Source organism: Hemicordylus capensis, chromosome 2 (genome assembly GCF_027244095.1).
Source record: "Hemicordylus capensis ecotype Gifberg chromosome 2, rHemCap1.1.pri, whole genome shotgun sequence".
Classification (NCBI taxonomy): domain Eukaryota; kingdom Metazoa; phylum Chordata; class Lepidosauria; order Squamata; family Cordylidae; genus Hemicordylus; species Hemicordylus capensis.
The window spans coordinates 45,713,919-45,726,509 of NC_069658.1; the positions used below are offsets into that span (position 1 = coordinate 45,713,919).

Below are 12,591 nucleotides of genomic sequence, written 5' to 3' on the forward strand. Positions count from 1 at the left end.
CATGGAAACTGTTCTAGGGAGGGAGATTAAAACATGAGGATATCATACAGACAACAAATGGCTTATTGGAAGAGTCAAGAGAAGCAGCTGTTCTGATAAACACGTAAGCCCTTGGAAACCGAATCTATTAGTGAGGGCTCAAACATATCTTGAAATTATGAGAAAAGAGGTAGTTGTGTTGGCAAAAATTCATCTCAGAACAATTTCCATGATACAGTTCTTCTGAATGGGATGCTAGATTTCTGGCCATAGAAACAAGGCTAACTTATTTTCTTAATGGGCAGTTCACATGACTCTTTTTTTCATGGCAGGTAATTCATACACACTTCAACAGCCATAAAACTAGATTGTGTATGCAACAAAAAGATTGAGTAATAGTGATCTGTCACCTGAAATACTTGATGGAGAAACAAGATAGTTTTCAATAAATCACAGCCCATAACTGAAAAATTTAGGTTATTGAGAATTTAAGGGAAAGGATGGTAGAAGTAATAGAGCTAGGTATCCCTTCAATCGAAGGAAGTCACACTTGTATTATTGACAGCCCATGTTAAAGAGGTTGACAGATGGAGGATGGGGGAGGGGAGTGTGGTAGATCAGTAGTGCCTCTATATTTAGATATGTCTCTCTTTTATCTGACTGTACAGCTGGTCACTCAATTTGTTTTAAGACTTGTATTTCTTTTGCCTGTGAGTACTGTTCGTGTGCTTCACAACTATATCCTGCTCCATATGTAAAAAGCTTGTGGGGGGCAAATACACTACTCATGCAAAGTGCTTAGGGCTCAATGGATGGAACATACAAACGACTTGTGTACGACCATATTGCGTCCAAATCAGATTCATCACTTTTACTTTCTGCCCTTCAGGGAGCAACCCATCTACAGCACCCGAGCTCATGTCTTCCAGATTGATCCTAATACGAAGAAGAACTGGGTTCCCACCAGCAAGCATGCTGTTACTGTATCCTACTTCTATGACAGCACAAGAAATGTCTATAGGATTATCAGCTTGGATGGCTCAAAGGTAAGCTGTTGGACTGCTTTAGGCTCAGGTAAACTACTAGAAAAATTTTAAAGTTTAAGTACAAAGGTGTAGGGGTGTGTGTGAGAGAGAAAATACAGATTAAGGGGCTATGTTGAAATGTGATCCAGACTGAAGCAACCTTTTTTGGAACAGAACTATCAAGATATTAAAAGATGTTCTTGAAATGTGATGGTGATTTGATGTTTAGGGTTGTTTTGCTTTCATTGACTTATTTATATGAATTTTTGATGTAGGAGGTTGGAGTCTGAAAGACTTGCTGTTTACTAGTATCACTAATTGTAGGTAACATGGCAGAGATCCATTTAGTGATCATAATTTTCTATTAAACGTTGTCAGCATAAATCTCTGGTTTCAGATACAAAATCTGTCTTGTAATATTCTGTGTAGTATTTGGAAAGGTCAAAGCATTTCTAGAGAACATATACTGTGTAAGGAGAATGCTCTTATGTTTTGTGTTTATACTGTCTGTTCCATAGTCCAACTTGTAAAAAGCTTAGAATGCTCTTAAGATACGTAGATGCAAATTTTTCTAGTGTGAACTATAATCTAGAAATTGACTATTTAAAATATATATTGCCTTATGAAAGAAGTGCAACTTTGAAAAACTTAGAATCTTTTCAGTTTGACCATGATCAAATGAGGGTTCTAGGGTCGGATTGAAAGGGAGGAGGTTTGCAGTGTTCACAGTGCCTGCTGGACTGCAAGCACAGAAGGAATAGTCTCATTTGAGTTGGAGAGATGTTGGGAATGGACAAGAGTGGACCAGGAAGTGCAGGTTTCTTAAAATATATGGAGCCATTCACACAACCTATTGGTAGGGGTGTGCCCAGAACTGGTTTTGCCAGCTCGGTTCAAATTTGAACCAGTCCAGTTCGAGGTCCAGCCAAACTGGGTCTGGTCTAGTTTGACTGCCAAACTGGTTTGCGTGCCAGTTTGGTTATATACTTGCAAAGGAGAATCTGGCAAGGATTCCCCTTCATAAGTAAAAGGGCAATCCCTAGCCTAAGGATGGGGGAGCAAAAGAAAAGCTATTTGAAGGTGGCAAACGGGGGTGTGCACAAAACCGGAAAACCCAGTTCGAGTCGAACTGGATTCATACCAAACCAGGTTTTGTGCACACTAGAGCAAGGCCCAGTTTGGCTCAAGTCCAAACCGGTTTGGGCCCGGAGGTGGATTTTTTTCTTTCTTTAATGGCGGACTTGCTGCCATTGCGGGGCCTCAGGTGCTGCTGTGGGGGAGTCTCCAGCAGTTCCCCCTCCCCCATGGGCCTCCCCCCTCCAGTCTAAAATGGGCCCATTTGGGGCCTCTCTGCGTTGGTTTTGAAAACTGCTGTGCATGCGCTCTGGCCATTTGTGTGGCTGGGTTGTGACCAAATGGCCTCCGGAGGTGACACAAATGGCCTTGGAAGATCACGCGGAGGTAATGAAGGAGGAGTCACTGTTACTGCATGTACATTAGGCCAGGGATTGCCGGTCTGCTTGTAAATGGGAATTCTCGCTGGATTCCCCTTTACATGTATATTATTTATTAATATTTTTATTTTATTTAAAATATTTATACCCTGCCCCTCTAGTACGCTACTGCTCCGGGCCACACACAAGAAAAGTAATAAAATTAACCAAATTGAATAAACAAGTTAAAAGTCAGGTTAAAACCACACTCATTAATTAGATTCAAATTAAAAGTTATTTTAAAAGCTAAAAACTGAAAAGTATAAAAAGCTAAAGAACCTACCAGATATAACCAGAAATGGAGCATTAAAAAGCCTCCTTAAAAAGGTGTGTTTTAAGTTGTTTTTTTAAAAAAACACTGAGGGAGGGAGCATGGTGAAGCTCTTCAGGGAGGGCGTTCCAAAGCTGAGGGGCCACAACTGAAAAGGCCCTGTCTTTAGTCCCCGCCAACCAGATCTCTGTTAGTGGCAGGGCCATGAGCCAAGGCCTGAGATGATGAGTGGAGGGCTCTGGCAGATTCATATGGGCGAATGTGATCCGACAGGTATCCCGGCCCCAAGCGGTGTAGAGTTTTAAAGGTCAAGACCAGCACCTTGAATCTAGCCCAGAAGTGGACTGGTAACCAATGAAGCTGCCGCAGGATGGGTGTGATACTCATGAAACGACTTGCACCGATGAGCATCCTTGCAGCAGCAGCAGTATTCTGAACCAGCTGAAGCTTCTGAACATTCTTCAAGGGCAGCCCCACATACAGCGCATTGCAGTATTCCAATCTGGATGTTACCAACACATGAGTGACTGAGGTCAGGTCCAACTTCTCCAAGTAGGGGAGCTGGCATACCAGCTGTAGGGTCATAGCTGGCATACCAGCTGTAGTTGGTAAAAGGCGCTTCTGCACATCAGTTCAACCAACCCGGAGCACTTCCGTCTTATCTGGATTAAGTTTCAACTTGTTTGTCCTCATCCAGTCCAGAACCACCTCCAAGCCCCAGTTCAGAGCATCCACTGCCTCCCTGGTGTCTCCTGACTTAAAAGATAGGTAGAGCTGGGTGTCATCAGCATATTGATGGCACCACAGCCCACACCTGTGGATAACCTCTCCCAGGGGTTTCATGTAAATGTTAAACAGCATGGGGGACATAATAGATACTTGTAGCACCCTATAGGCCAAAGGCCAAGTAGTCCAATCTATATATACCCAAACTGGTACCAGTCCTGTTTGAACCCGGACCAGTTGAGTCGACTCACACATCCCTACCTACAGGGTGGGGGGAAGGTTTCGCAAACCTTGCTCCACCCCCCAATGATCATGCTGTGCTTGGTGGGAGCACACTCTAATCACTGCTTTTTTAGGGCAGATCACTCTGAGGCTGGGACTCATTGTCCTGGGCCCCGGTTATCCTGCAGCGCACCACACACCAAGCACGGTTCACTGTGGGATTCCCCCAGGGGGCAGGTGCTCTGAACTCCCATTTCTGTGTTGACACAAGCTGCAAACAGCCCACACAGACACACAGTCCCAGCAGCCGACTTAAGGGTGCGCTTGCGCCCTTAACCAGGGCTAAGAGCCAGGCTTCAGCTCTGGGTTTGGTGTCGTGGCAGTGTTCTCTCTAAGGTGTGCCCATGCGCACGCATGCACACACCCGTTTTTTGATGTCAACTCAGTTAATTTTTGATCCTACTCAAGTTGAATCAGGCAGGCCCCATTCTGAATGCACATGCAGATGCACTGCCTTGATATTGCCTCCCAGAACAAAACTTATTCCGTGCACAGATGAGAAAAATTAGGGGGGACATTGTCTGGCACCACCAGGATCTGCATGGATCCCGGCAGTTCTCATGGGCAGACAAGCCCAGGCTTGGCTGCTCATGAGAACAGCCTCTATATATGTTTGAATTGTAACTTTCCTGAGTACTTGGGATACTGAGTTCATACAGCTAAATAATGTTACTCCACTAACATTTTGTCTTTCTGAATACTTTTAAATCTTAACTTGTGGTACAAATCAACACATTGAATCTACAGTAACTGCTTATGAAAGGTGATTCATTGACCTATTTTGTTACATTTTCCTCTGAAGTTCAGCTTTTCAGACTACAGCAAAAGAGTTCAAGGGGGGAAATCCAGCTTCCTATAGAACTGCATAAGATATTGATCTGTTTTCCATGTTCATGGTGCAACATAAGCAAATAAGTCTCTATTCTGAGGAGTCCTAATCTAAACTTCAAGCAATGGTGCAGGGAGAGGAGGGCTAGCAAGAGTAAGAATAAAATGGTAGTAACTTTAATTAACAGAACAAGAGATAGAGGGCATGTTGAAATATCTGCATGGTTTGCCCTGGGGTTAAGAGCACACTATTAAAAATGCCCATTCTGCTATTTAGCCTGCAATGAAGAAACATCTTTGGGACTGAGGCTTTAAAAATGTGCTGTGATTTCTCAACTATTGCTTGGGAAAACCCAACTGCTTGCCGCTATATTGTGGGTGGCTTGGACTGCAAGAATACAGTCTCCTAATTCATGGAAATAGCTAACTGATGCCAGTATGCAAAGCAGACACTAATACTAAATGATTTAATTCAAGTGGTGAAAGATCAAAGGACTTCTCAATTGAAGCCTGTTGATAAGGCACAAAGCAATCCTCGGAGAATATCAACACTGCCATCCAAACAGTTTCATTCATGTTTTAGTGGGCTCTTGCAGATATCCAGCAAGGGTGGGGGGAACCTGCAGTGTTCATTTGAGAGTTAGTTACACAATTATCTAGCACCACCCACTGGATGACTTAAATGTAGACATCTAAAGTATTCTTTCATTCACTTTTTCTTCAATTAAATCTCGCAACTCCTTCAGTTGGACAAAAGGCAGCTATTACCAAGGCCAAAAATATGAACATTTGATGTAGCCATTTTAATTAGGATTTCAGTGACTTCAGTGCTCCGGTTGGAAAACCTATTCCTTGGAGCAAACCCCAGTTGAGAGTTAAGCAAGCATTGAACATGTCCCCCCGCCCTCCACTATTGCTGAGTGGCAGATTTCAGACTCCTGTGGTAAGTCTCTATTTCTGATCTCAGGGAAGATGACCTTTTGGATTCAGGAACTGATCTGGTTGTAGGTGTCAAACTTCTTATGACTCCGATCTAAATGCAGACCAATTAATACTTTTAAAATGAGCCTACTCTAATTTCTGAACTGAAGTTCACTTGAATAAAATATGTAGGGAGTAAGCAAACCACATTCTTTGGCACTACCTTAAAAAAATACAGAATATTATTTATGGCACAGACGTACCTATTAAATAGAGTTTGTATTTTATTCCAGAAATTCAGTGTAACTTGGAGAACAATATATACCTTTTCCTCATATTTATAGCTTTAGAAAGTACTGACTAAGGATATTAAGTGGCATCTCATGCCTACAAAATCTGTTTCTCACTTCCACAGAGTCACATGCCAGAGCACATTAGAAACTTGGCCAAACTACACTTTATTCAGGAGATTCGGGATGTGCACGAGCCGTTTCAGCGCCTCCTTAGGGAAGCGCCAAACAAGCTCGGGTGGCTGCAGCCAAACCAGTTCAGTGGGGCAGGGAGTGGTTCTCTTAAATTGCTGGTAAGCAAGTCCTTACCTGCTCCGCTGGCGCCCTGCCGCTTTTCCAGGTGCGGCGCTTGCCCTAGCAACGGCCGTGTGGGGCTGCAGCGCTGTTCCCTGCAGCCTGCGCACAGGGCATTGGCACGCACATGGTGTCTGTGTAGGCACCATTTGTGTGGTCAGCAACACCATGCTGACTATGCAAATGGCGCCCATGCAGGCATGGACTCCCAAGTGCGTGCCCACGCTGTGTATGAAGGCTGCAGGGAACAGCGCCGCAGCCCATACGGCCATTGCTAGGGTGAGTGCTGTGCCTGGAAAAGCGGCAGGGCAGCAGGTAAGAACCTGCTTACCGGCTCCTTAAGGGAACTGCTCCCCGCCCTGCTAGCCCGAGCACCTCCCTACAGGAGATCCACGATTGGTTCCTTCCACACTTGTGTTTTTGCTTTAAAGCAGCTATTGGGAGTCTCTCCCCTCTATTTTCCTGATCGAAATCTCCCATCCAGTTGACGTTGGTCCTACCAGGGACAGAATATACACTGCCTAGGGATGCACATGTCCGGAGGTATAGAAATATAATAGATAGATAATGTATGTACCTGTGTCTTGATTTTTCCTCACTGGCTAACAGCAGCTTTCAAGAGGGGATGACTTAGGCTGGGGAATGGCTAAGCAGCCCCTCATCTAGTGCCACAACTCTGATAAAATTCAGAGCCACTCTTACTTGTGTGGAAACATAGGTAACTGCCTTATACCAAGTCAATCAGACCACTGGTCCATCTAGCTCAGTATTGTCTATTCAGACTGACAGCGGTTCCCCAAGGGTTCACACTGGATTATTTCCCAGACCTAACTGAAGATGCCAGGGTTTGCAACTGCTCGATGGACCTTCTGCATGCAGAGGAGATGCTCTTCCACTAAGCTGAAGCCTCATCAACAAAAGTGTTGAGAGACCCAGTCGCAGATATCCTTCATGACTCACAGTTGACTCATGAACTTCATTACTCTCCTTTCACCCTTTATTCTAAAAACATTATTTCTCCTGTTTGTTGTGTAGAGTTCTTTTCATTAATGGACACATCTTAGAGCCCCTTCAGTAATGCTCACCCTTAGTGTATAAAGGTAAATGGAACAAACCATGTCATCTAAGCTCCTGTCTTCCATTACACAGTGGAACGTGATGTGAAGCTTCAGTGTTGATTCCTATAAAGAACTGACAACAGCTGGAGGGAAGCAGGCTATTTCCAGCTTATTTTCCCAAAACAAGTATAGGACCTTTTGAAACAGCAGCTTTTTCAGGGAGTCTCCAAGCACTTGATCTTGCAGTATGAATGGAGCAGTAGATTGCTCTCTGACTCTACTAATGAATAGCCCTGTTGCCAGTGTCAATCACATGAACAATCAATCAATTAACAATCACAGTTGCAGAGATGGGAGTGTGATGTTTGTTCCTGAAATCTTTACTTGGAACAGATTGCTGCCTTCATTGCGGGGGGTGGGGGGGGCAGAGAGAAGACAGCATTCGTTGTGCTATCGTCTGTATCTCTTCCCATTTGCTCTTTTGGATGATTTAAATATTTACAGAAAATACTTAAGAGGTTCACCCTTTGACTTAAAAGCCCCTGTACACCCAGAGACTTGTGATGCAAGTGGGCACTCCAGCACATCCATTACACCTCTTTGTTGCCTCTGAGTTCTAGCTAGCTTTCAATGATATGGATAAAGCTGTGAAGACCTTCCAGCAAATGTATCTGTGGGAGTGGGGATGGACAAGACTCCTAATGCATTCTTTCAAGATAGCAGGCTTGGCTAGAAGAAAATAAATGGCTTTGGTGCCAGGGCCGACCCTTCCATGAGGCAAGCTGAGGCAGTTGTCTCAAGCAGCAGATTACTGGAGCACGGGAAAGATGGCAAAATGCCCCCTGCTGCCTCCCACTGTCATTGGCTACCTCTTACCTACCACCCCCACCACCCCCAATGATGTGCAGAACATGCCGCTTTTACCCTGCAGTGGTTCTTCCTTTCCCTCCCTTGCCTCAGCTGCCGCTGCTGCTGCTCTTGCTCTCACAATGGCAGTAGAAGGGAGTTTGGAGGAGGAGAATAGAATGGTGGTCTACAGCACAGAAGTTCTGGCCTACAACTCTACTCTTCTTTACATTTATTTCCTATCCCTTTGTCTTCTGAAAACTTGGAGGAGGATCTTTGGCTAGCACACTGCCACTGGATAAGAGGGGACCTTGAAGCCTGGGGTGGAAGTGGCCCACCAGTGGAGATAGCTGGCAGGCATGGGACATCTCTACCAATTTTTCACCTGAACTGGCTACCTTGATACATCTTATTAACAAGCCAGCCCTAAAGGTGTCATCCCCTAAATCAGGGGTAGGCAACATGTGGCTCTCTAGATGTTGCTGAATTAAAACTCCCAACCACCACCAGCCACAATTTCTTATAGCTGGGGATGATGGGAATTGTAGTTCAGCAACATCTGGAAAGTTGCATGTTGTCTACCCCTGCCCTATACTGTGGTCTTTCCAAAATGTATTAAAGTAACATTAAAATTAGTGCAAGTTAATAAGATGCTTGCCTTTGGGATTAGGAAAGTTTACCTTGCATTTTAAAAAGACTTACTTTCATAGTCCAAATGGACTTGTGCTCATATAATTCAGAGACTGAAAGGTGCACAGCTAGAAAGAGAGACAAAATGAAAACTGGGTTGTCCATAGGCTGAAATCCCTTCCCACTACATACTTCCTTGGTTTTCAGAACCATATTGTTTTGAAGGAAGCTTCTTCAGAATGTTCTCATAGATATAGCAATGGAAATCCAAATACTTCTTGCTTACAGCAATGTGTTGTATCTTTTTTCTGCCTAATATCTGGTTTTATTAATTAGCATGTACTGTTTGTTAGCAAAACAAGATTTTGCATAAAGATTACCATTGTGCTTTTTGATACTTGGTAAAGTTTTGCTTGGGTGCTTTAGAATGTGCAGCTTTGATTAAATGAACTCTTCTCAACCCTACTGTTTTACTAAGTTCATTTCATAATTTTTTTGCAGGCAATAATAAATAGTACCATCACTCCCAACATGACATTCACAAAAACATCACAGAAGTTTGGCCAGTGGGCAGATAGCAGAGCAAATACCGTGTATGGTTTGGGATTTTCCTCTGAACATCATCTTTCGAAAGTAAGTAAAACTGCCCCAACAATTGACCACTCAGGTTAACCAGGAGAAACAGTTTTTAAAAATTGGCTAGTTGGCAATCTCATAAAATATTCTGCATTCTTTGGAGTTTTATGTAGTTCATTTTCAGAAAAAGGCTATCTACAGGGCCAAGACTCCCCCATGAGATTACCATTGTATTCTTCCAGTTTACATCAGCAAAGGAAAACTAACTTGAAGATTTGGGGGAAAGACCTCATCAGTGTTAACGCTAAAATCTGTTCTGTTTTTAAACAAGTAGTTCTAAGTAAGACTAGGAACATGGGAAGCTGCCATATACTGAGTCAGACCACTGGTCTATCAAGCTCAGTATTGTCTTCACGGTCTGGCAGCGGCTTCTCCAAGGTTGCAGCCAGGAATCTCTCTCAGCCCTTTCTTGGAGATACCAAGGAGGGAACTTGAAACCTTCTGCTCTTCCCAGAGCGGCTGCATCCCCTGAGGGGAATATCTTACAGTGCTCATACTTCTAGTCTCTCATTCATATGCAACCAGGGTGGACCTTGCTTAGCTAAGGGGGCAAGTCATGCTTGCTACCACAAGACCAGCTCTCCTCTCATGGAGCCTACTTTCCACTATTTTAAACATGATGAGCTTTACTCAAGACCCTCCCATGTGCTGTCAATTTGGACTGTCCACACATCCACACAAATGTTATAAAGTAGTGTTGTTTATAATGTGGCTACCATCTTGAACCAACATGGCAGATTGGCACAACCCCTCCACCCCCCCCCCAAAAAAACCCAACCACCTTCTAGGATCCCATGAATTGTCAATTTGGTTTGTATCAAACTGTAAATGCAAAAGTTATTAGAGAGGGATATACACACATGTATGTACATTGTCTTCCGTTTGGAAAGTGGGCTAAAAATGTTGACTATGTACCCATCCCAAAAGCTGAAACAGATTTAAAACTAATATGTAATATTACAAAAATGACTAAAACAACCAAACTTGTACCATCTGAACTCTAGCTATTAAAATGTAGCCCCAATTCAAAGTCCTTAAAAGTTTCTGAAACATGTTCAGCTTTAGACTTTTGAACTTTCTCCCTTGGAAAACTGTCTGAGTTATGGCTGTGCTTCCCAGTGTATGCAATCATTGCAGTCTATGCAATAATTGACTTTACTTCCCAGGGTACACTAGTTATTTTGACTTAAAAGTGCTGCTATCCATTCTTGGACCCATGGGCAGAGGGAGCCCTTTTAGGCAGGGAGAGGCGCTCTGGCCGTGCTGCAAATGTGATGCTAGCCGGGGATTTTGCTTTGCAGCCACAAATGGGGCCACACGGCCCCGTTTGCAAACGAAGCTACACCCCGTGTCTGACATCAGACACAGGGTGTGTGGCTGAGGCACGAGGCATGGATCCTGAGGGGCAGCGGCCCGGGTTATTTGAACCAGTTCACTCAATGGTGGCTCCGCCCCTGCTTGGTCCCCAGGTCAGAGGGCCTGAAGACTATAACTGCTCCAGCCTTGTCTGGCTTCTGGTTCAGTTGCTCACTTTCATCCAATCCTCAGATAGGTACACAATGAACACCAAGACTGCAGGTTGGATGAAAAGGCAAGAGTGATTTGGGTAGGGTTGCTGTGCTGCTGATGACTCCTTCCAGCTCTCTGTGTAGTTCAGTGGATTTATAGGCTCTTGAAATGTGTGTCGGGTCCTAAATTGAAGATCCTTCCTTGCTAAAGATCACATTTGAACAATAGATTCCAAAGAGTATCTGTTAAATTTCACATTACACATTCTCACCTCCATTCATAATAGAGTGATCGAGATAAGATACTATCTATTTTTTATGCGAGAGAGGTTTGGCAGTGAGCCCACAGTAAGCGAATGGCTCTTCCTGCAATAATGCTATAGCATAACCCCAGATCTAAAACTTCAGTCTTTGTAGGGAAAAGTGGATTTCTCAGGGTATTTTGTACCCAAGGGCCATACTCAAACTACTTAAAAGATTAAATAGCAGTTGTGAGGGGCCCTAATCAGGATCTGAATCATGGGGGGCCGAGGACTTTTATCCTTTGCCTCAACACACTCCCAATCTGGATGAGGGGGCTACAGCTACTAATTCCTCTAGAAAGGAAGCTCCCATTGGCAGACTCAAAGGTATAAAAATCAAGTGTTGGCCCTAACTGTAGGCTTAAGATAACACATAGTTTGGAGCTCTCAGAGCTGCTGATCATATGGGGCAGTTGTTATCCTTTGCAAAGCTGCTGTGCACATTTCAACTGCTAGTCACTGTTACATGAGAGTCTTTTTGCCAAACCTCTGCTCTAAAAATGAGGCAGCAAACTGGAAACACTCAAACCATCACTCCAGTGATGAGACCTATGGACAGAGCTGTCCAAAGACAGCAGACCAGTGACAGTTACATGTAATCTTCTCTTGAAAATAATTCTTAATTGTGTACACTGAAGTTCCAGTTGGACGTAGCTCTGGGAACAAGATACTTAAGACTTCATTGGTTGTACTGTTCAGTATTTTAAAGGCCCAGTTTGGACAACTCTGTCTGCATGTATGTACACATCTCCCCTGCAGTATCAAGGCAGTGTGTGTGCACTTGCATTCCGAATGGGGCCTTTCTGAGTCAACCTAAAATTAACCGAGTGGACATCAAAAAATGTGTGTGTGCATACACATGCATGTGCCTTAAACGGAACACTGGCCAACCACCCCTAATTGCATGATTTCAAGGTTACAATACTATTTACAAGTAGTATTGTAACTACATCACCTTAAGTGGTGCAGTAGAGAAATGCTTGACTAACAAGCAGAAGGTTGCCGGTTCGAATCCCCACTGGTACTATATCGGGAAACAGCAATATCGGAAGATGCTGAAAGGCATCATCTCATACTGCTAACCCCTGCTAACTGGGCAAAGAGGCACCTTTTAATGTGGTGATTCTCTTTATTTAGCAGGGGGAGAGTAACTGGCCCTATCCACCCCCAGCATAGTACTTCCAGTGACTGTTGCTGGTGTGTGTCTTATGTTTCTTTTTAGAATGTGAGCCCTTTGGGGACAGGGAGCCATCTTATTTGTTTGTTATCTCTCTTTGTAAACCGCCCTGAGCCATTTTTGGAAGGGCGGTATAGAAATCGAATTAATAATAATAATAATTAATAATACTGTGTAGGAGGAGGCAATGGTAAATCCCTCCTGTTTTCTACCAGAGAAAACCACAGGGCTCTGTGGTCGCCAGGAGTCGAAATCGACTTGACGGCACACTTTACTTTACTTTATTGTAACTACACAGTTGGGGTGGTTTGAATGTTCACTCAGT

At 43.8% G+C, this 12,591-nt stretch overlaps 1 protein-coding gene across 2 annotated transcripts in view; it reads left to right on the forward strand.

The window, feature by feature from the left end:
• The window catches only part of HOMER1 (homer scaffold protein 1), a 137,024-nt gene that overhangs the window by 49,125 nt on the left and 75,308 nt on the right, over positions 1 to 12,591 (forward strand). For both annotated transcript variants that reach the window (XM_053297500.1, XM_053297501.1), the window contains exons 2-3: positions 869 to 1,025; positions 9,145 to 9,276. In XM_053297500.1, coding sequence (XP_053153475.1) covers positions 869 to 1,025; positions 9,145 to 9,276 — 289 coding nt within the window. The remainder of the gene's footprint in view (positions 1 to 868; positions 1,026 to 9,144; positions 9,277 to 12,591) is intronic.